General features: G+C 42.8%; 1 protein-coding gene and 1 pseudogene across 5 annotated transcripts in view; both read left to right on the forward strand.

The window, feature by feature from the left end:
- The first annotated feature begins 7,069 nt into the window (after positions 1-7,069).
- On the forward strand, positions 7,070-8,437 carry LOC462407 (26S proteasome regulatory subunit 4-like; annotated as a pseudogene).
- A 2,223-nt stretch (positions 8,438-10,660) lies between these two features.
- CDYL (chromodomain Y like) overlaps positions 10,661-24,718 on the forward strand; it is a 251,059-nt gene continuing 237,001 nt past the window's right edge. For 2 of the 5 annotated variants that reach the window (XM_063811870.1, XM_063811871.1), the window contains exons 1-2: positions 10,694-10,857; positions 20,361-20,501. Coding sequence is in view for 3 of the 5 variants with exons in the window: in XM_063811871.1 (XP_063667941.1) it covers positions 20,399-20,501 (103 nt within the window). In the remaining 2 variants the exon portion in view is untranslated. Of the gene's footprint in view, positions 10,858-20,360; positions 20,502-24,718 lie in introns of those variants that run through there. The other 3 variants (XM_054685438.2, XM_063811872.1, XM_054685437.2) reach the window with 2 other exon arrangements.

Consider the following 24,718-nt stretch of genomic DNA (forward strand, 5'->3'; position numbering starts at 1 on the left):
TTGGTGGGAAGGTAAATTGATAAAGCCATTATGGAAAACAGTATGGAGGTTGCTTTAAAAAATTAAAAAGGGAGGCCGGGCTCAGTGGCTCACACCTGTAATCCCAGCACTTTGGGACGCTGAGGTGGGCTAATCACCTGAGGTGGGGAGTTCAAGACCAGCCTGACCAACATAGAGAAACCCTGTCTCTACTAAAAAAAAAGAAAAAAAAAAAATACAAAACTAGCTGGACGTAGTGACGCATGCCTGTAATCCCAGCTACTTGGGAGCCTGAGGCAGGAGAATCACTTGAACCCAGGAGGTGGAGGTTGCAGTGAGCCGAGATTGCACCATTGCACTCCAGCCTGGGCAACAAGAACGAAACTCCATCTCAAAAAAAAAAAAAAAAAAAATTAAAAAGGGGGCCAGGTACGGTGGCTCATGCCTGTAATCCCAGCACTTTGGGAGGCCAAGGCGGGCAGATCTTGAGGTCAGGAGTTCAAGACCAGCCTAACCAACATGGTGAAACCCCATCTCTACTAAAAATACAAAAATTAGCCGGGTATGGTGGCACGTGCCTGTAATCTGAGATACTCAGGAGGCTGAGGCAGGAGAATCGCTTGAACCCAGGAGGCGGAGGTTGCAGTGAGCCGAGATTGCACCACTGCACTCTAGCCTGGGCGACTGAGTGAGACTCCGTTTCAAACAAAAAAAAAAAAGAAAGAAAGAAAAGAAAAGAAACAGAATGGAATGGTGGTTACCAGTGGCTGAGGGGAGGGGAGATGGGGAGATGCTAGTCAAGGAGTACAAATTTTCAGTTATGCAAGATGAGTAAGTTCTGGAGATCTAATATACAGCCTGGTGACTACTGTTAACAATACTGCTTTGTATACTTAAAATTTGCTAAATGGGTAGACCTTAAGTGTTCTCACCACACACACTAACTCTTTACAGAATAGAAAAAGAAGGAACACTATGCTGACTCGTTTTGTGAGCAATTGCAAGCTTAGTATAAAAAAAAGTAAAAAGGTCAATATTGGAAAGAAAAATTGAAGGTCAATCTCCTTCATGAACATAGACGCAAGAATCCTGAACAAAATATTACCAAACTGAATCCAGCAATTAAAATTTTTAAAAAATGACCAAGTTGGGTTTATTCCAGGAATGAAAAGTTAGATCATTAGAACATAAATTAATGTAATTTAGCTTATTCGTTGGAGAAAAATTATGTTGTGATTTTTTTTTTTTTTTTTTTGAGACGGAGTCTTGTTCTGTTGCCCAGGCTGGAGTGCAGTGGTGCAATCTTGGCTCACTGCAACCTCCGTCTCCTGGGTTCACACCATTCTCCTGCCTCAGCCTCCCAAGTAGCTCGGACTACAGGCGCCCACCACCACGACCGGCTAATTTTTAGTATTTTTAGTAGAGACGGGGTTTCACTGTGTTAGCCAGGATAGTCTCAATCTCCTGACCTCGTGGTCTGCCCACCTTGGCCTCCCAAAGTGCTGGGATTATAGGCGTGAGCCACCGCGCCTGGCCTATGTTGTGATCTTACTTGAGATGAGAAAGTGTGTGATAAAATTCAAAACAACATTCATGAGACAAAAAGTAAAAAAATAAAATCACTGACACACTAGAAACAAAAAGGAATGTTCTTAACATGATAAGTATATCTTCAAACTAATGAGCAAAAAAAGGTTTTTTCAATTGTGAAATATTAACACATACTTTAAAAAATCAGGCATAATAAGATGTTACATAATCCTCAGTTCTACTCAGTGCTGCATTGGAATTCTAACCTGTGCAAAAATAAGAATACAAGCAAAGATAAGGAAAATAATACAGATTCAAAAAATATCTGTCATTATATGCAGGTATTATATTCTACACAGAAAACTTCCAGTTATCTATACTGTATTAGTCCATTCTTATGCTGCTAACAAAGACATACCCAAGACTGGGTAATTTATAAAGAGGTTTAATTGACTCACAGTTCAGCATGGCTAGGGAGGCCTCAGGAAACTTACAATCGTGGTGAAAAGGGAAGCCAACACGTCCTTCTTCACATGGCAGCAGGGAGAAGAAGAATGAAAGCCGAGCAAAGGGAAAAGCCCCTTATAAAACCATCTGATCTCATGAGAACTTATGCACTATCACAAGAGCAGGATGGGGGGAACCACCCCCGTGATTCAGTTATCTCTACCTGTTCCCTCCCATGACACATGGGGACTACAGGAACTATAATTCAAGATGAGATTTGGGTAGGGACACAGACAACCCATATCATATACATTATTAGAAGTAATAAAAGAGTTTAGTAAGTTTCCTAGGCATAAAATCAACATGTGCATCAACTGTGTTTCTAAACACCAGCCAAAAAACAGGTGGAAAATAGAGTTTTAAAATATTATTTACAGTAGCAACAACAAAATAAGGTACCAAAGAATAAGTCTAGCAAAAGATATACCAGACCTTTTGGCAGAAAGTTATAAAACTTTAGTGAAAGGTCTTCAATAGGACCTAAATAAAGAGAACAACATCACTTTTTCCATGGATAGGAAGATTAAATGTCTTAAAGATCAATCAATTCTCCCCTAAACTTTCATATGGATTCCATGTAATTCTTTTTTTTTTTTTTTTTTTTTTGAGACGGAGTTTCACTCTTGTTGCCCAGGCTGGAGTGCAATGGCGCGATCTTAGCTTACTGCAACCTCCATTTCCCAGGTTCAAGCGATTCTCTTGCCTCAGCCTCCCAAGTAGCTGGGATTACAGGTGCCCACCACCATGTCTGGCTAATTTTTTTTCAAATTTTTAGTAGAGACAGGGTTTCCCCATGCTGGCCAGGCTGGTCTCGAACCCCTGACCTCAGGGGATTCACCTGCCTCGGCCTCCCAAAGTGTTGGGATTACAGGCGTGAGCCACTGTGCCCGGCCGATTCAATGTAATTCTAATAAAAACACCAATAAGACATTTCATAGAACTTGGCAAACATTCTAAAATGTATAAAGAAGGGCCAATGACCAAAAAGCTGAAACAGGGAAAGTGTTCTGCCAGAAATGACATATTAATTAGATTGTGTGTTATTAGCATGAGGATGAAAAACAGACCAACGGAACAAAAAGAGAACCCAGGAACTGATCCACACTTAATGATATATGATAGATCCAGCATTGCAGATCAGAGGGGCTATCCATATAGAAAAAAAAAAAAGTGAAAATGGATTTCTGTCCCATACCATACATAAAAATCAATTTCAGGTGTATCAGGAACCAAAACAGGGAAAACAAAACTTTAAAACGCTTAGAGAAAATACAAAAGAATATTCTAATGATCTGTGAGTAGGGAAAGATTTTTAATTAAGCAAGAAAAATACAAACCATAAAGAAAAAAATTAATAAAACTGACTAATAAAAAGAATGCTATTGAGTAAAATCACCATTAGGAGGGTAAATAGATAAGCCTCAATGTGAGAAGATACTCGTAATTATAACCAACAATGAATCATTGTACAGAATATGTAGAGTATGCTAAAGAATAAGAAAAAAAAATGAAACGTACAGAAGGCTTAAACAGGCATATCTGTGAAAAAGAAATATGAACGGCCAAGATATCTACAAAGACATACTCAACCTCAGTATTAATCAGGGAACTTCAAATTAGAATGACAATAAAATAGATTTTCAAAAACAGAAGCCCAACAAAATCAAGCATTGCCAAAAGTTTAGAATCACAGACATTCTCATACATTCCTGGCAGGAGTTGGCTCAACCACATTAGAAATTGTCATTACTTCATGCACCAGATACTATGAACTGGTTTGCTCAACTTTTATTCCACCTTCTCCTAGGGTGCCTTCCTATATTTCAAAGGGCAGAAAACTAAAAACCCCATTTGCAAGACACCCTTATAGCTAGGGTTCCATATACGATTAAAGTTTGACCCATCCAATGCTCTCAGTGAGACCTGAACTGAGTTAACTGAAGAGAGAGAGGCAAGGCTGACAGTATTTGTTTTACTGGCAGGGATTAAAATGGTGGCTTCCCAATTTTAGAAGGTGATTTCAGAGCTGTGTTTGGTTCTGGAGCCAGCAGGTCTGACAGTGGCTTCTTGATTTAGCTGAAGTGGCCCCTAATTGTGCCCAAGGCACTGTGGCTTTGGAGTCAGATTGTATTGGCAGCTTTCCAATTCAAAACATAGCTTCCCATTGACGGGAAAAGTGGCAGCTTTCTTGATGGCTCAGTGTGGCTTTGGTGTGGCCTTGGGAATTATCACTAGAAGTTCAGTGTTGAGTCTATTTCTTTAACCCTCCCAACAATTCTGTAAATGATCAATCATCTATCATAAATCCCTTTCTGCTTTAATGAATGAGGGTGCATTCTGCCGTTTGTTCTCTACCTGAATCAATACATCAGCAAAGTTGTATCTGTACATACTAAGCAGCCCAACAATTGTTTTCCTAGGTATAGACCCTAAAGAAACTCTAATGATTCCTCAAGGATCTAGAAATAGAAATACCATTTGACCCAGCAATCCCATTACTGGGTATATACCCAAAAGATTATAAATCATGCTGCTATAAAGACACATGCACACGTATGTTTATTGTGGCACTACTCACAATAGCAAAGACTTGGAACCAACCCAAATGTCCAACAATGATAGACTGGATTAAGACAATGTGGCACATATACACCATGGAATACTAATGCAGCCATAAAAAATGATGAGTTCATGTCCTTTGTAGGGACATGGATGAAGCTGGAAACCATCATTCTCAGCAAACTATCACAAGGACAAAAAACCAAACACCGTATGTTCTCACTCATAGGTGGGAATTGAACAATGAGAACACATGGACACAGGAAGGGGAACATCACACACCGGGGCCTGTAGTGGGGTGGGGGCAGGTGGGAGGGATAGCATTAGGAGATATACCTAATGTTAAATGACGAGTTAATAGGTGCAGCACACCAACATGGCACATGTGTACATATGTAACTAACCTGCACGTTGTGCACATGTACCCTAAAACTTAGTATAATTAAAAAAAAAAAAAAGAAACTGTTGGATATGTAAACCACAAATACGTACAAGGATACTTATTGCAGCACTGTTTGTAATGAAAAACTGGAGACAACCCAATATCTATCAAAAGCAGCATGGATAAGTAAGTGATGATATAATCAAGAGAATACTACACAGATATGAAAATGAATAACTTATAGTTTTACATATCAGTGTGGATACATTGCAAAAATAATGTTAAATGAAAATAGCTCACAACAGGCTATACACAGTATGATTTTATTTATATAAGTTTAAAACTAAACATTATTTGGAGACATACACGTATATATATACCTATATATATATATATATATATATATTTGGAGGTACATAGGTATATATATATTTGGAGATACATTGGTATATATAAATAAATGTAAAGAAAATACAGGAAGCAGTTGACACAGAGTTCAGGAAAATCACTACTTCTGGTAGGAAGAGGCAGGGGTGTTATCAGAAAGGGTTATACAGGAGGCTTCAAGGATACTGGTAGTGTGTTATTCCAAAGCTGTGAATGTGGGCTGGTATTCAGTCAAGTTTGCATGTATATCATATACTCTTCTGTATATATAGGTTATTTGATAATTTTAAATGTTAAAGAAAAATAAAGAATGAGAAGGCAAGAAAAAAATGAAAATGTTAACACAACTGACCACGCAATTTCAATTCTGTCCTAAAGACATACCCACACATAAATGAAATGACTATAAAGTATGAGGTTATTATTGCAACATTATTTGAAATAACAAGAGATTGGAAATAACATAAATATTTATAAATTTGGAACCATGGTACATTCAACATAGTGAAGTAGGGTACAGTCGTAAAGTATATGAAAAAATTCTATCCATTGATATGGTGTGATCCTCAGTGTGTGTTCAGTGAAAAATTCATGGTGAATAATAACGAGATTAACAGCCTTTTATTTTAAAAAAGAAAAAATATATAATATAGTGCTATTAAATAATAGTACAACAGTAATATACACATATAAGTGGCCTTTATTTATAAAAAACATTAAAAGAATAACTTAGAAACCAATAAAAATGACTACCTAGTCAACTCTGGACACATGACCTACGAGTTAGCCCTGCTCTGCAAGGAGCAGTTTTTTGTAATAAAAGATAAAAACAAACAAGCAAAAAAATGATTACTTACAGGAGAGGGGCAGAATCGAAAAGATTAGAGACAAGCTTCTCTAAGTATATGTTTTCATATAGTTTTAATTTTTAAACCATGCAAAGATTTTTACATACTCAAATAATAAACTTAAACCCTATTGAAAAAAAAATGAAGCAAATCCTGGAATTGAAAACAAACTAAAGTAAATAAAACTAGTAATATTGTAAATAACCATCCAAAGGAAAGAGCTCCTTCCAGAGACTTTGAAGTTAGTACTTTATGCATGCTTGGTGGCATACTTCTGCAGAGCAATCTTAAATTTCATTTAGCAGTTCTATTGCTAGTAAAAATATTAGTATGTTATTTTGAAGCAGTCTCTATTTCCCTCTCTTTCAGAGATAATTTTATCTCTCAGAGAGACTCCGTCTCAAAAAAAAAAAAAAAAAGCAAGCAAGAAAAAAGATCAAGTTATCAATAGTTAGAAAATGACACTGAAAACAGACCTATCTCACATTCCTGTGACAGAACCATCTCACTCTGAATCCATTGTCGGAAGCTTTGCTAGGTTGTTTGGACAACCGAGAGATTCTGAGCTTCCTGGAGACTGTCCCTCTCTCGCTAGCAAGAATACACCAAAAAAGATGGCCCTCTGAAGATAGCTTTTAAACGGTTCAGAATCAAAGCCCTCACAGGGATTTAGCAATGACAGGTTCTGAAACTCAATTACTTGCAGGGGTTTAAAAGGTTGAAGAATCTCTTCTTCAATGCAAAATTTCTTCCACACCGAAGAAGTTAAACCTCACCTTTGAAGGGCCTCAACTTTAAGAATCATAATAATCAGTGATTCTGGGCTTAATCAGTCTTTGTTGAGTAATTGGATTTTTTTTTTTTTTTTTAAAGTCTCAAGCTCAAGTGGCCAAGGCAAGATGGGTCAAAGTCAGAGTGGTGGTCACGGTCCTGGAGGTGGCAAGAAGGATAACAAGGACAAGAAAAAGAAATATGAACCTCCTGTACCAACTGGAGTGGGGAAAAAGAAGAAAAGAAAAGGATCAGATGTTGCCAGCAGACTGCCACTGGTGACACCTCACACTCAGGGCCCGTTAAAATTACTGAAGTTAGAGAGAATTAAGGACTATCTTCTCATGGAGGAAGAATTCAAAAGGAATCGGGAACAAATGGAACCATTAGAAGAAAAGCAACAGGAGGAAAGATCAAAGGTGGATGATCTGAGGGGACCCCGATGTCAGTAGGAACCTTGGAAGAGATCGATGACAGTCATGCCATCGTGTCTACATCTGTGGGCTCAGAACACTACGTCAACATTCTTTCATTTGTAGACAAGGATCTGCTGGAAACTGGCTGCTCGGTCCTGCTCAACCACAAGGTGCATGCCATGAGGGGGGTGCTGATGGATGACATGGATCCCCTGGTCACAGTGATGAAGGTGGAAAAGGTCCCCCAGGAGACCTATGCCAATACTGGGAGGTTGGATAATCAAATTCAGGAAATTAAGGAATCTGTGGAGCTTCCTCTCACCCATGCTGAATATTATGAAGAGATGGGTATAAAGCCTCCTAAGGGGGTCATTCTCTATGGTCCACCTGGCATAGTTAAAACCTTGCTAGCCAAAGTGGTAGCAAACCAAACCTCAGCCACTTTCTTGAAAGTGGTTGGCTCTGAACTTATTCAGAAGTACCTAGGTGATGGGCCCAAACTTGTACGGGAATTGTTTCAAGTTACTGGAGAACATGCACCATCCATCGTGTTTATTGATGAAACTGACGCCATTGGGACAAAAAGATATGACTCAAATTCTGGTGGTGAGAGAGAAATTCAGCGAACAATGTTGGAACTGTTGAACCAGTTGGATGGATTTGATTCTAGGGGAGATGTGAAAGATATCGTGGCCACAAACCGAATAGAAACTTTGGATCCAGCACTTATCAGACCAGGCCGCATTGGCAGGAAGATCAAGTTCCCCCTGCCTGATGAAAAGACTAAGAAGTGCATCTTTCAGATTCACACAAGCAGGATGATGCTGGCTGATGATGCAACCCTGGATGACTTGATAGTGGCTAAAGATGACCTCTCTGATGCTGACATCAAGGCAAATCTGTACAGAAGCTGGTCTGATGGCCTTAAGAGAACGTAGAATGAAAGTAACAAATGAAGACTTCAAAAAATCTAAAGAAAATGTTCTTTATGAGAAACAGGAAGGCACCCCTGAGGGGCTGTCTCTCTAGTGAACCACAGCTGCCATCAGGAAAATGGTTGGGAGATTTCTCAACCATTCTCCTCTGGGGGATTTGCCCAGAGGAATCCCTGTTCGCAGTGATTTTTATTAGAAAAACATCCTGTGTCTTTTGGAGTACAATGTGTAAGTGCCCATTGGGTGGCCTTCGTCTGTTGGTCACTGTGCAGCAGTCTGCTTCCCAGTAAAGTGTGCTCTTTCTCACACACACACACACACACACACACACACACAAAGAATCTCGCTCTGTTGCCCAGGCTGGAGTGCAGTGGCACAATCTTGGCTCACTGCAATCTCTGCCTCCCAGGTTCAAGCGATTCTCTGCCTCAGCCTCCAGAGTAGCTGGCATTACAGACGTGCGCCACCACACCCAGCTAATTTTTGTATTTTTAGCAGAGATGGGGTTTTGCCATGTTGGCCAGGCTGGTCTCAGACTCCTAACCTCAAGTGATCCACCCGCTTCAGCCTCCCAAAGTGCTGGGATTACAGGTGTAAGCCACCACACCAGCCAGACTTCCTAAAAATAATATTTTCTGTACAAAGCAAGAGTAAGAAGGTGGTCAGGAGACTTATCAGATTGAAGTGATCTCCATGAAGTCCCAGAAAGGGAAAGGAGACTTCTCACTTCCCACTCAGCTCTCAGGCCCATGAAAACCACCCATCCACATCATACATACTGCAAGGTGACCTGAATTCCAAAGTCCTGACTGCTTCTCACCTTTTATCCTCCCCAGGAACTGTAGTTAATAACATTCACCCTGTATTAGTCCGTTTTCACACTGCTATAAAGAATTGCCCAAGACTGGATAATTTATAAAGAAAAGAGGCTTAAATTCCACATGTCTTGGGAAGCCAACTTCCTTGGGAAGGAAACTTACAGTCATGGCAGAAGGGGGAGCAGCCTCATCTTACATGGTGGCAGGCGAGAGAGACTGTGTGAGAGCACGAGAAAAACTACCATTATAAAACCATCAGATCTCGTGAGAATTCACTCATTATCACGAGAACAGCATGGGGGAAACTACTCCCATCATTCAATTACTTTTCTCCTTTGACATCTGAGGATTACAATTCAAAATGAGATTTGGCCGGGCACAGTGGCTCACGCCTGCAATCCCAGCACTTTGGGAGGCCGAGGTGGGTGGATCACCTGAGGTCAGGAGTTCAAGACCAGCCTGGCCAACATGGCAAAACCCCACCTGTACAGAAAATACAAAAATTAGCTGGGTGTGGTGGCAGGTGCCTGTAATCCTAGCTACTTTGGAGGCTGAGGCAGGAGAATCTCTTGAACCTGGGAGGCGGAGGTTGCAGTGAGCAGAGATCACACCAGTGCACTCCAGCTTAGGCAACAGCATGAGACTCCATCTCAAAAAAAAGAAAAAATGAGATTTTGATAGGGACACAAAGCCTAACCATATCACACCCCATTGGCCACCCACCCACCTCCTCCTCCTAGAAGCTCTTCCCTCCCTGTGAGTTGGCAGGTGAACTTCTGTTGTTCCTTTCTGGCCACATCTCCCACCTCCTTTACTCACTCTCCTCTCTTCCTCTGGAAACTAAACATAGGCATTTCACAAGGCTCTCCTCTCTTCCTTAAAAAACTCACTCATTTTACACCTTCAACTCTCTCCTTCATACAGATGATTCTGTTTTATCAGCTCACCCCTCACTTCACTCGAGTCCCAGACTCAAATTTCCAACTACCTGCTGGAAATCTGCACTTCACTGGCCCATGGGTGTTTTAAACTCCATCTGCTCAAAACCGAAAGCAAGACAACCCCCTGAAAACCTACTTCTTCTGCACTTTCCACTCTTCTGTTCCTTCATGTGAGAAAATATCCACACGAAGTACAGCACATATTCTCATCTCTGAGTGCACCATCCTCCCTGCACCCCTGCACTCAACTAGAAATTTCCATTCTCCTTAGCTGTTTTCTAGTGCCCATACTACTGATTCTGAACTCAGGGGATTATCTGCAAACACAAGTTCCAAGGCCCCATCCACAGGTTTGAAAACCACTGCTCTTGACACAACATTTTCTAGGTGAAATCAGACCAAGGGAATGCTTGTAGCACATCAGACAGTCCCCTGTTAAAACTGTTTTCACGGGGCTGTGATTTGTTGCGATACCCTTGGCTGCTTAAAGGCTGCTACAAAAAGGCATATGATTAAAATTGCTGTTGTACTCATGCCAGAGGCGTAGCTAAGCATGTTAACATTACATCACAGAGGGGGCCTTTTATGAGGCGGGGTCCCTGACTGATGAGCAAGCCACCAGAGGAGGGTCAGGCGAGAGGCCCACTGGAGGGTAACACACATGGAGTTCAGTGACCCCTTTGTTCCTTGAGGAGAGAGGACCTATTTCTACCTAAGGACATTCCCGGAAGGCAATGGGTTTCAAACAATATCCTGAAGAGACTCATCTCAGGGAACTAAGCAGGTAGGAATGGAAAGGAGGAAATGGGAGGGGAGAGGAAGTCAATCTGGGACCCTCATCCCGGCTTCAACCAAAAGCTTCACTCTCATCTGCCTGATGGATGGAGCTACAATGTTTTTGAACAAGAGATTCCATTTGAACAAAGAGCTCTGGGTTCTGTAACTTTAAGAGTTTGGGTGTTTTTTTTTTCTTTTCATTTGTTTGTTTGTTTTTTGCCACATCAGAATTTATAGAGAATTTAAGAGTTTTAAAACTACAATTAGGCCGGGTATGGTGGCTCAGGCCTGTAATCCCAGCACTTTGGGAGGCCAAGGCGGGCTGAGGTCAGGAGTTCGAGACCAGCATGGCCAACATGGTAAAACCCCGTCTCTACTAAAAAAATTACAAAAATTAGCCAGGTGTGGTGGTGCGCGCCTGTAATTCCAGTTACTCTGGAGGCTGAGGCATAAGAATCGCTTGAATCCTGGAGGCAGAGCCTGCAGTGAGTCGAGATGGCACCACTGCACTCCAGCCTGGGTGACAGTGAGACACTGTCGTAAAATAAATAAATAAAATAAAACTACAAATATAGAGGAGCAGAGAGTGGCAAAGCAGATTGAGGACAGACTTCAGAAGGCCTTGAACTCTAATGTAAAGCATTCAGATTTTCACCTCAGGCCAGTGGGGACTCGCCAAAAGCTTTTGTGGAAGGAACAGAATGGTGAAAGCAATGCTGAACAGAGCCTAACTTGGTTACAGTGTTCAGGATGGAGACCAGAGTTGGAAGATAAAACAGAGGCACCAACTGCCAGGTGTTTTCTACAATAAGGGCCTCAATCAGGTTTTTTTAAGGAAAAGATGCATTCCATGAAGTCAAATATCCAAGAAGAGGTATACATTGCACACAATACTTTATTTGATCCTTTTCTACATTCCCCAGGGGTGTATTCCTGTCACCATTGGAGATGAGGAAATAAGGCCCTGAGGCTCAAGTCATTTGTCCAAGATTACATAGTGAGCAAATGACTAAACTGTAATTCAATGCCAAGTCTGTTTTTTGTTTTCTGTTTGAGACAGAGTCTCGCTCTGTCGCCAGGCTGGAGTGCAGTGGCGTAGTCTTGGCCCACTGCAACCTCTGTCTCCTGGGTTCAAGCGATTCTCCTGCCTCAGCCTCCTGAGTAGCTGGGACTACAGGCATGCGCCACCACACTAATTTTTTGTATTTTTAATAGAGACTGGGTTTCACCACGTTGGCCAGGATGGTCTTGATCTCTTGACCTCGTGATCTGCCCTCCTTGGCCTCCCAAAGTGCTGGGATTACAGGCGTGAGCCACAGCCCCCGGCTGTCTGTTAAACTGTTTACTGTATTGTATGACCTCCAGCCATCCAAATCCCTTACCTGGGCATTCAAGACCTTAAAAAATCAGACTTCTAAAATGTGTGCATTTTATCATATGCAGATAGTACCTAATTTAAAAGTTAAGCTGATCCTCAAAACACTTGTTATTTTCTGATTTTTTTATAGTTGCCACCCTAGTGGGTGTGAGATAATATCTTATTAGGAAACCTCATTTGTTTTTAACTTTTTTGTTCATTAATGTATTTAAGACTATAAATTTGCCTTTAAGTACTGCTTTAGATGTGTACAAATTCAATCATGTAGTATTTTATTCAGTTCTATTTTTTTTTAGTCCAAATGTTATTTAATAGTGTGCTATTTAGTTTCTGAATAAGCAGGACTTTATTTTAGCCATCTTTTTAAAAATATTAATTCTGTGATGGCATTGTAGTTGGAAAACATTGTCAGAATGGGATTGATTCTTTGGAACTTACTGAAGCTTCCTTTATGGCCTAATATGTGATCTATTATTGCAAATGTTTTAGGTATAATCAAAAGAATGTTTTCTGTTTATGTTGTGTACACACACACACACACACACACATATATATATTTGAGACAGAATCTTGCTCTGTCACCCAGGCATGATCTTGACTTACTGCAACCTCCACCTCCAGGGTTCAAGCAATTCTCATGCCTCAGCCTCCCAAGTACCTGGGACTACAGGTCTGTGCCACCATGCCTGACTAATTTTTGTATTTTTAGTAAAGATGGGTTTTCACCATGTTGTCCAGGCTGATCTCAAACTCCTGGTCTCAAGTGATCTGCCCACCTTGTCCTCCCAAAGTACTGGGATTACAGCTATGAGCCACCACACCCGGCCATATATTTTTAATTGTATTTTTGGCCATTCATATCCATGAATAAACATTTCCAACTGCAACTATTAATTTTTGAATTTTTTCTATGTATCTGATATAGTTCAAGATTGTATTGGTAGGTGTTATATGTTTATGATGATTATTTTGATTTTATACTGTTCCTTAAACATTTTTAAACTGTGAAATATAATTTACATGAATAAAGTTTATAAATCTTATATGCCTATTTAAAGCAATACTTACAGACATCCATATAACCACCACTAAGGTCAAGAAATAGGCTGGGCACGGTGGCTCACACCTGTAATCCCAGCACTCTGGGAGGCCAAGATGGGTGGATCACCTGAGGTCAGGAGTTCAAGACCAGCCCGGCCAACATGGCAAAACCCCATCTCTATTAAAAATACAAAAATTGGCATGTGCCTGTAGTCTCAGCTGCTTGGGAGGCTGAGACAGGAAGAATCGCTTGAATCCAGGAGGCAGAGGTTGCAGTGAGCCAAGATCATGTCACTGCACTCCACCCTGGGTGACAGAGTGGGACCCTGTCTTAAAAAAGAATAAAATATTGTTAACTTTTTTTTAGTTAACAGTTTTAAAAATAAACTCACCTTTCTAACCTTTTCTGGCACTAATCCACCTTCTCCACCAACCCTTCCATACACCTCATGCTTCTTAGGGATAAGGCTGTTTGTCACTATGCACTAATTCTGCTATTCATTGCACCCAGTCATTTTGCTTGTTTGTTTGAGACAGGATCTCACTCTATTGCCCAGGCTGGAGTGCAGTGGCCCGATCTTGGCTCACTGCAACCTCCACCTCCTGAGTTCAAGCAATTCTCCTGCCTCAGCCTGCCAAGTAGCTGGGATTAAAGGCACTCACCACCCCATGCCCGGCTAATTTTTGTATTTTTAGTAGAGACGGGGTTTCATCATGTTGGTCAAGCTGGTCTTGAACTTCTGACCTTGTGATCTGCCTGCCTCGGCTTCCCAAAGTGCTGGGATTACAGGCGTGAGCCACTGCACCCAGCCGCCCCCAGTCATTTTTATGGCTTCTCTTACACCTAGTGATGACTGTCATGTGAGGGTCCCTTCCCCCACCTCCCCTGCCAAAAACCTCCCCAGGCTTCAAACTGCAGCTAAGTGGTACCTCTGTAGAGTGTCCTTCACTCTCTCCTCAAGAGGGAACCTCTGTCTCTCTATTCTCTATATCTTTATACCTTTTTAAAAAATTACCCTTAAGCCAGCTTTCATATTCTTCTCATATTGTGGTTATTTTCTTTGTCACCTATTACATATAAACTCCTTGAAGACAGGACAAAGGTCTTAACCTCTGATTTTCCTTAGCTTGATTCGGTGTGAGGCATATGGTAAGTGCTCAACCAATATTTTAAAGAAATGAATAGAATCTCTTAATTCAGCTATGTTTCATTATTCAAGATAGCTAGCATTTTTTCCCCTTAAAACATCTCTTTGGCCAGGCACGGTGGCTCATGCCTGTAATCTCAGCACTTTGGGAGGCTGAGGCGGGCAGATTATCTGTGTTCAGGAGTTCAAGACCAGCCTGGCCAACATAGTGAAACCCTGTCTTTGCTAAAAATACAAAAGATTAGCTGGGCATGGTGGCATGCACCTGCAATCCCAGCTACTCAGGAGGCCGAGGCAGGAGAATCGCTTGAACCTGGGAGGTGGAGGTTGCAGTGAGCCGAGATCATGCCACTGCACTCTAGCTTGGGCAACAAGAGTGAAACTCCATCTCAAAAAAACAAAACAAAACAAATCTCTTTATGTTCATTTCTTTTCCATTTTGATTGCTGCTCTGCAGAAAGAGAAAGAGGAAGGATTGAAAGAATAAAAGGAAAGAAAGGAGGAAGGGAGGGAGGAAGGGAGGGAGAAAGGGAGGGAGGGAAGGAGGGAGGGAGGGAGAAAGGGAGGGAGGGAAGGAGGGAGGGAGGAAGGAAACTACAGTTAGATCCCCTTTCCAGACCAATTACATGAGAATTTCTGGAGAATGAGTCCAGCATCCTTAATTTTCTCATGTGCCACCAGGATTGAGAACCACTGCTTTTTTGGTCCCTTTTAATTTCACCAGTTTTATCTCTAAACCTCTAAAACAGGGAGGGAGGGAGGGAGGGAGGGAGGAAGGGAGGGAGGAACCCAGTGGCTTTTAGGGCCTCGTTTCACAGGCCCATCCAATCTATTCAGCTACTTCTTCCAACAGGTGCCTCTGCTCCAAGGCTCATCCAGGTCCCACAGGCAAGCTGTGCTCCCGTCTTTATTCTCTGCTCCTTGCACCTGGATGTTTCCCTTCTCCCCTCCCCTACTCACATTCTAATCATCCTTCCAAGCTATTCCCTCCTCCTCAAAGCTTCCCAGACCACTACTATCATCCCTTTCTAAATCCCTGTGGTTGAAATAAGCATGATGACCATAGCTAATAACACTGTATTGAATGCTGGAAATTGGCGAAGAGTGTAGATTTCAGGTGTTCTCACCACACACACACACACACAAAGGTAACTGTCAGGAGATGGATATGTTAATTTGCTTGACTGTAGTATTCATTTCACTATGGATATGTACTGCAAAACGCCATGCTGCACACTTCAAATATATACTGTAAAAGAAATAAGACCTTCGAGTCGGCACAAAATCCAACACAATGGACTTATCCCCTCCACCAGTCCATGCACTTGTCTCTCTAAGATCACAAATACCCTGAGAACAGGGACCATGGCTAAGATTCTGTGGCCACAACCCTGGCCTCTAATGCTGTGGAGACATGGTTTGCTAATGGAATGCTTTTTCCAGAGGAGGCCCTTTAACCTAACCCTCTCCTGCCACAGAGTAAAGGAAGAAACAAGAAGGTTCAGAGACTTACGGGAAGTCGTACACCTTGACCCGAATCTAGCAACCTCAAGGCTCTTCTCTGGTTGCTTATTCACAGCCATCTGTTTTCCTCATTCTCTCCTCTGATTCCCCCTCAGGAGCGACAGAAGGCCCTTTACCCTCACCTTTCTCTCTTAGTCTTATGAACTGTGTCTTTCTCAGTGATAGGTCACTCAGCTGCTGTATTTGGTGGCAGAGCCCAGAGAACAGCACAGAACCACAGCCCTCAGGGCAATTCAGATGCTGGGTTTTTTTCTGAAAGTCCTTCCCTGAAGAGTCATTCCTTGTGAGGGAGGGGGGTAGAGGACATTTCTGGACTTATTGCTGACATACACACCAAAGGCTGAGTTTGTCTTCTGGGTTAAACAGAGGCACTATGGCTCTAAATTGGCCAGGAAGAGGCTTCAGCTGAGGCTACAGGAGGGCAGATCACCAAGCGAGTATAAAAGAAAAAAGCAGGCTGGGCACAGTGGCTCATGCCTGTAATCCCAACATTTTGGAAGGCTGGGGTGGGCAGATCACTTGAGGCCCGGAGTTTGAAACCAGGCTGGCCAGCATGGCAAGACCCAGTCTCTACAAAAAATACAAAAATTAGTGCGGTGTGGTGGTATGCACCTGTAGATCCAGGAATTTGGGAGGCTGAGGTGGGAGGATCACTTGAGCCCAGAAGGTTGAGGCTGCAGTGAGCCATAACCACGCCACTGCACTCCAGCCTGGGCGACAGAGCAAGACCGTCTCAAAGAAACAAAAATGAAAGAAAAAGAAAAAATATATAACAGTTAAGTAGAAGCAGAAGCTTCCACCAATTTGAGGGAAAAGCAACCTCTATAAACCAATGTCAAGCCAGGACAGGCAGGAAAGAGCACCTCTTGGGTAGAGAGGCTGACAGGGGCCCTGGAATTCAGGCTAGGAGCACATGTTCATGAGAGAATTAGAATTCCGCACTCCAGCAATAATCCCAAGTCCTTGGCAGATGTTAAAGTGATTTCCATCCCCATGAGGTGCAGAGATACTAGGAATTCCCCCTGGATTTCTTCCTGGGCAAGGCTGTTGCCAAGGTCCCCAACTGAAGGTGGAAAGGGTGACAGTGGCCAGGGGAGTGAGAAAGACAGCAGGGGCTGGGCCCACACAGGTGGCCGCCGTTCCCACTGGCAGCAGTTAAGGCTTTGATTAGCAGCCCACAGCAGCCATGGCTGGGGAGGGCCACCTCCCACCCGGGCACAAGCCGAAGGACACTTGTGACAGGACAGCTGCGGATGGTGGGTACTCTCATGCCCTGTGTCTTTCCACACTGGGATATTCACTATCACGTATACCCCCATTCACACCTGGAACCACTCTGCTAGTCCCCAAGAGGAGATTCGGACTGTTAGAACGAGATAATTTCAGAGCTTTAAATGGCTCCCATTTATGAGAAACTGGATGAGAGAGCAAAGCAAAGCATTCACGACTCACGTGCTACAGATGTTCAAGCCAGGAGAACTAGCAGGAAGGGGTTCTTTCCAGCCTTCACTCTGCCATTTACCAAGTATGTACCAAGTATGTGAGCCTGGGCACTGTGGATGTGGCTCACCATTCCTGCATCTGGGGTGGGCAGATTACTTGAGGCCAGGAGTTTGAGACCAGGCTTGCCAACACGGCAAGACCCCGTCTCTACAAAACATAACAAAAATTAGCGAGGTGTGGTGGTATGCACCTGTAGATCCAGGAACTTGGGAGGCTGAGGTGGGAGGATCACTTGAGCCCAGAAGGTCAAGGCTGCAGTGAGCCGTGACCACATGAGGGGGTTGAGCAAAATGACTCTTTGAAAATGGCCCTGACAATTCTCTAGTTACAAACCCTCATTTCACAATCATTAAGTGAGGGCTCCAATCACACAGCCAGCTGGGTCAGAGCAGAGCTGGAATCTGCCTCCCTGGATCTCGTGCTTCTCTGCTGTACCCGGCATCTCCTTCCTCGCACCTGCGATTCCCAGTCATGCTGTCAATAGGAGTGGCGGAAGGAGGATCCTGGAGCCAACGGCTAGAAAGGTCCGCAAGACGCAGGCCGCAGGCTATGTGGGAAATTTCCAGATGCCAAGAGAAGGCCGCTCTGCTCTTTGTCAGGGCTCCCCATTAAACTGACGAAAAGTCAAATTCCATGCGGGTGACTAAAGACAACTCGACTCTATCTGTATTATTTGAATTTCATACAATCAAGCAAGGTATTTCGGTATGACTTAATTAAAAACTGAATACAGCGTCTTAAAACTTCTATCATTTAGATTTTTTTTTTTTTTTTTGGAGACAGAATCTTGCTGCGTTGCCCAGGCTGGAGTGCAGTGGCACAATCTCAGCTCACTGCAGCCTCTGCCTCCTGGGTTCAAGAAGTTCTCCTGTCTCAGCCTCCCAAGTAGCTGGGATTACAGGCATGGGCCACCACACTCAGCTAATTTTTGTATTTTTAGTAGAAATGAAGTTTCACCATTTTGGCCAGGCCGGTCTCAAACTCCAGATCTCCAGTGATCCGCCTGCCTCGGCCTCCCAAAGTGCTGAGATTAGAGGTGTGAGTCACCACACCTGGCCTAGATTCATTTATTTTGGCTTAACTAGTATCTAATAGGTAAATCACAGATATCCCACTGGAGGAACATTCTCACATAACTCCTTGTGGATAATAATCACAGCTAACATTGAGAGGATGCCGTGTGCCAGGAGTTTTGTAGATGTGATTTCATCTCATGCTTACGGGATGTGTGGCTGTTACCAGCACCTTACAGATGCGAACACAGAGGGTTGGAGAGTTAGGTCATTTACTCATCCACACAGGGGAGGTTTGGGGCCAGGATCAAACCCACGTGTGTTGGATAGACTGACTCCACAGTCCATGTCCCCGATCCCTGCACCACACTGCCTCTCGGTGGGTATTTACACCTGACATTAATATGTCTCTCTAACGCCATTACTGAAGTCAAGTTCTGACAGAGTAAGGAAGATACAACATCAGAGCACCTGGTTAAGGCCCAGCTCCACCACTTATTACTCAGGAGAAGTTAACCTTTATGAACTGCAGTGTCTCATCCAAACAAGAATGATTCTAGATTATTGCTCACAGAACTGTTGTGAAGACTAAGTCTGAGAACCCATGTACAATGCTCAGTGCAATGCCTGGTATATAATAAGCTCTCAATAGAAACACATAATCATGGTTCAGGACACCAAAGAGCACCTGGACCCCCATCACAGCACTGCTGCTGGCCAGCCCTGGATTGAAGCACCATGCTCCCAGGCTGCCAGCTTCTGCAGATTTCAGCTACCCTGAACATTCCCTGCCTTAAAGGCAGCTTCCAGAAAGAGCACATTTGATCCCAAGTTAAATTGTGAAGTAGACGACCAGCTGCCATTCATATGGAGCCCAGTGTGGATGCGTAGGTAAGTTAGAGGATGAAGTGCTCCCTTTAGGGTCACACCACATGCTCCCCAACAAACTTGAGGACCAACTACTACAGAATCCATGAGTGTTCTGGCTGGTTTAGAGGCCTCGGTTACCCCAGTTGCCTGTATTGACAGCAGCAATCTTGATGCGCCACCTGAGTGAGGGTTCCACTCAGCTGTAAATGACATGTTATAATAGTTTTAAATTTATATGTGACTTTTTCACTTTTGTGTCTTAAAAGCCAAAGGAAATGACCTCAGTTGTTTTTTATTTTTCCAAAACAAAGTCCAAAAGGTATAGACTTTCCAGCACCATCTCCAATGGCATGTTTCCATAAACCCTCTGCATAGGCACGCCCAACCACTCGCCACTCTGAAAATGCATCGTGCTTTCTCGTGCCTCTGTGCCTTGGCTCTCACCCTCCCTACCTGAGAATGAATCACTTCCTTGTCTCCATTAAAGCATTTGGTTACTTCTTCCTGCTTTCAGACCTTTTGTATAAGACGTCAGTTATGTCTTCCTACCAGACTGTAGACCACATGAGGACAAGACACGCCTCCTTGTCATCTGTGTGTCCACCAGTCTACTAGAAAAGCTGAAAAAAGGAAAGGGGATGGTCCTTAAGCTGTAATGCAGACATATTTTCATGACTGCAAATGATAGCCTTCCAACCTCATGATAAGTATCAGGCCACTTGGCTTACTTACTCTTCCATGTATTGTAATACGTCATTATAAATTGCAGGTAACCAAGATATTGACATACATTGTGGTGAAGAAGAGCAAGTTTGACTACTTTAAACATTGCTTTTTATTCCTTATCATTTTAAATGTGTTGCTACTTTTGATGCACTGCTTACTGACATTTATTGCTTCCTCTGCACAAGCACAAAATGCTGGCTCACTCTCAAATTCAATGTAGAACTGGGGAAAGTCATTAAATGCCATGAGCCTTGGGTTTTTTCCCATGTACTGTAGTAAATTCCTCTTGTTGGGATTGTAATTGCAGGTGGTAATCAGAGAACACAGAGCCCCCGGAAGAATTTTATGGCATTTCAGGCAAGCCACAGGCCAGCCTGGGGAAAAAGCAGGAAGAAAAACTGGCAATACGAGGGCCCAACCCAAAAGTTATTCCTGAAGAGAAACAATGGTAAGAACTTGCAGGAATCAAATTAGTTCTGATGTAGTAGGCAGAATTCTTAGAGAGGCCCCTTTTATTTAAAAATGATTTTACTGGCCGGGCACGGTGGCTCACGCCTATAATCCCAGCACTTTGGGAGGCCGAGGCGGGCGGATCATGAGGTCAGGAGATCGAGACCATCCTGGCTAACACGGTGAAACCCCGTCTCTACTAAAAATACAAAAAATTAGCCTGGCGTGGTGTGGGTGCCTGTAGTCCCAGCTACTCGGGAGGCTGAGGCAGGAGAATGGCGTGAACCCGGGAGGCGGAGCTTGCAGTGAGCCCGAGATCGTGCCACTGCACTCCAGCCTGGGCGACAGCAAGACTCCGTCTCAAAAAAAAAAAAAAAAAAAAAAGATTTTACCAATATGTAGTCAGAAATTGTTCAACATAAGCTTTCTGGTATTCCACAGTCATAATACTCTAGCTGTTCGGACAACGCCTTCTCTCTCGCAAGCTCTCCTCTTTTTTCATTCTCTTTAAATCTCCTATCTGGCTTCCCTAAATAAATTTTTTGTAGCCAGAACTTCCATTTCATTGCAGTGGTTAGTTTTGTGTCTCCCATTGCTCTTTAGTAACTTTTAATGACCTGAGACATCGTTGGCTTCCTTTCCTTTTCCACTTCCTCCAAGTCAATTGATAGCACACCCTACACTCTGTGTTTACAAGCGTCAGAGAAGGCAGCAATAATTTTTTTTTTTTTTTTTTGCCTCATCTTCACTAAGGGATGCCTGAATTCTTGACAGGGCCAGATAGAATGTAAAAGTGGTTTTCTACATTGCTAAGAAATAACAGGCAAGTCTAGATACCACGAGAGCTAGCAACCTGAAGAAGTCATCTGTTCATTCTTTCATTTATTTACCGTATATGGTGTTGGGTGCACAAAAAGCATGGAGCAAGGTGCTTCAGGGTGTTTAGCAATGAGCAAGACAAAGACACTGACAAGGAGCTTTCATTCTGCAAGCCGAAAAAGACAGGAGCTCAAATTGATACCATACAGGTAGCATGAAATAGGCACCCCAGAGAGGGACACAGCTATGGAAAAATCAAATGAGGGAAAGATTACATCTCATTGGGAAAGACTTGGTGGAGGTTCAGGTCAGTTCTGGGAATGATGAGTCTGAAGTCATTGGGGCATTCAAGGGAAGCATGAGCAGGCAGTGGGAACCTGGGACCGCAATCAGGAAGAAAAGGGTGGGTAGGATATAAGGGGTCCAAAGTCACTTGGAAGAGGTTGTCGTGGCTGGAGCAGTGAGGGGCTCACACCTGAGACTCCAGTACTTTAAAGAGGCTGAGGCAGGAGGATCACTTCAGCCAAGGAATTTGAGAAAGAGGTTATCCTCAATTCCCTAATTCCTGTTCCGCCTACTGGGATGCTTCCACTCCTACAGCTTCCAGAGCCTGGTGCAGCTGGGGCTTTTAACTTACCAACAGATGTTCTGCTGCAGCTGGCTCATCCAGGATCCACCATAAGGGACTTCCGCTTAGGCAAAATTGCATTTCAGTTTTTAAAACAAGAGGGTCAGGCACGGTGGCTAAAGGCCTTTGGGAGGCTGAGGTGAGGGGATCTCTTGAGGCCAGGAGTTCAGCAACAGCCTGGCCAACAATGTGAGGCTCCATCTCTTAAAAAAAAATTAAAAATTAGCTGGACACAGTGGCATGTGCCTGTAGTCCCAGACACTCAGGAGGCTGAAGTGGGAGGCAGAAGCATCACTTGAGCCAGGAGTTTGAGGCTACAGTGAGCTATGACCAGGTCATTGCACTGAAGCTTAGGCAACAGAACAAAGACCCTCACAAAAAAAAAAAAAAAAAAAAAAAAAAATCAAAAAATTGAAAGGGATTTTTGTTGTTTTGTTAGGTTTTTTTGTTTTTTGTTGTTTTCTTATTTTTTACATTGTCTTCACAGACATCACCCTGTTAGATTTTTTTTTCTTTTTCCTTTTTTGAGACAGGGTCTCACTCTATCACACAGGCTGAAGTGCAGTGGCTCAGGATGGCTCACAAGAGCCTCAACCCCCTGGGCTCAAGGGATCCTCCTCCCTCAACCTCCCAAATAGCTGCGACTGTAGGCACATGCCACCACACCTGGCTGATTTTATATTTTGTACAGATGGTGTCTCACTATACTGCCCAGGCTGGTCTCCTGGCCTCAAGCAATCCTCCTGCCTCAGCTTCCCAAAGTGCTAGGATTATAGGTGTGAGCCACTAAACCAGGTCCCAGACATTCTTTTTGAATATACCTAAGACATTTGCAATAACAGATTATGTATTATGCCATAGACCAGGAAATAATTTATTATTTCATTTTTTCTCATTTTTAAGAATGCCCAGTTTTGTCTTTGGTGGTGGTGTTTTTTTTCTGTTTTTCATTTGTTTGTTTGGTTGTTTTTTGTCGCCCAAGCTGGAATGCAGTGGCACGATCTCAGCTCACTGCAACCTCTGCCTCCTGGGTTCAAACGATTCTCCCACCTCAGCCTCCCAAGTAGCTGGGATTACAGCGTGTGCCATGACGCCCAGCTGATTTTTGTATTATAAGTAGACACAGGGTTTCACCATGTTGGCCAAGTTGGTCTCGAACTTCTGATCTCAAGTGATTCACTCACCTCAACCTTCCAAAGTGCTAGGATTACAGGTGTGAACCACCATGCCCGGCCCCCATGGTTTCCTTAATCTGAAAAGTATAAAGAAGTTTTTTTTTAATCCATATTCCCACTAGCCAGAGGTAATATCATTTATAGTACCAAACTTTTCTATTTGGTTAATGCAATTAAGGCAAATTAATATTTGTGTGTTGATTCTTGTATTTGCATATTTTTTAAAAACAAAAATTGGATGTTGTAATTTTGTTATTTTCTTTTTCACTCGATTATGTATCATGGCCTTTTTAGACATATGCATCTACATTATCACTTTAGATTCCTGCAGGGTATTCCAGTTTATTCATAGGCATTCCGGTTATATTGATAGACATTCAGGTTATTTCCACTGTTTTTTTTTTCTTTTTTTCTTTCTTTTCAGACAGAGTTTTGCTCTTGTTGCCCAGGCTGGAGTGCAATGTAACAATCTCGACTCACTGCAACCTCCACCTCCTGGGTTCAAACGATTCTCCTGCCTCAGCCTTCCCAGTAGCTAGGACTACAGGCATGCAACACCACACCTGGCTAATTTTTTGTATTTTTAGTAGAGATGGGGTTTTGCCATGTTGGCCAGGCTGGTCTCGAACTCCTGACCTCAGGTAATCCACCCGCCTCGGCCTCTCAAAGTGCTGGGAGCCACCACACCTGGCTGTTTATTTCCACTTTTAAATTACTTTTAGATAATACTGTGATAATAAACATCTTCATATGTATACTCTTGTGCATGTATCTGAGTGTCTCTCCTTACTATCCATTTATAGAAGTAGGATTACTAGGTCGAAAGATGTGGTTAACGGTATTAATACACATTGTCCTTAAATTTAACATCAAGTCATCTAAACTGTGGCCTCACCTTCCCTCCCCTCTAAGTACTTCCCACTCATCATGTGGTACCTCTTTCCCAGCTCTACACCTATCTTGACCCCCATTCCTGCAAGGCCTAAGCTGCCTACTAGCTGCCTATTAGCTAATCAACAGAATATTCACTTTTTAGAGCTTTTAAAATTATGACTCATTTTCATGAAGATTAAAATGACTTCCAGAGCCAACGAATGAAGCTATAATGAAGACAACAAAGACAGGAGAATGATGATGGGGGTTGATCCTTGGCTGATAGACTTCAAAGTCAACCATTAGCACCCAGGATGAGTCATTCTGAATTAAAATCAGATACTCTGCCCATCTATAATGAGAGATCTTCTTGATCTTTAATGAGTACCATCTCTTCATTGAAACAGTCACCAGAATTTGCATTTCCAAGATCTCTTGCCACTTTCCCCAAAATACCTTCTATGGCCATTACACAGAAAAAAACTTACCTGTGCCTGCAAAGAAAACTCAGCTTTGGACCAAATTATCCCCACTGTGTACAACAAAATCACATTCCTTTGGCCTCTGTATTTCTCTCCGTAGTCCATTTCAATGCTTATAGCAAATCAACATTGTGACCCAATAATTATTAAGTCCATTAATCTTTACTGCATTATTAATCGCAAACCTCACCAACTAACCTTGCAAAGTGCATATGTGGGTAAGCCATGGAAGCTAGAG

Source organism: Pan troglodytes, chromosome 5 (assembly GCF_028858775.2).
Source record: "Pan troglodytes isolate AG18354 chromosome 5, NHGRI_mPanTro3-v2.0_pri, whole genome shotgun sequence".
Taxonomy (NCBI): Eukaryota; Metazoa; Chordata; class Mammalia; order Primates; family Hominidae; genus Pan; species Pan troglodytes.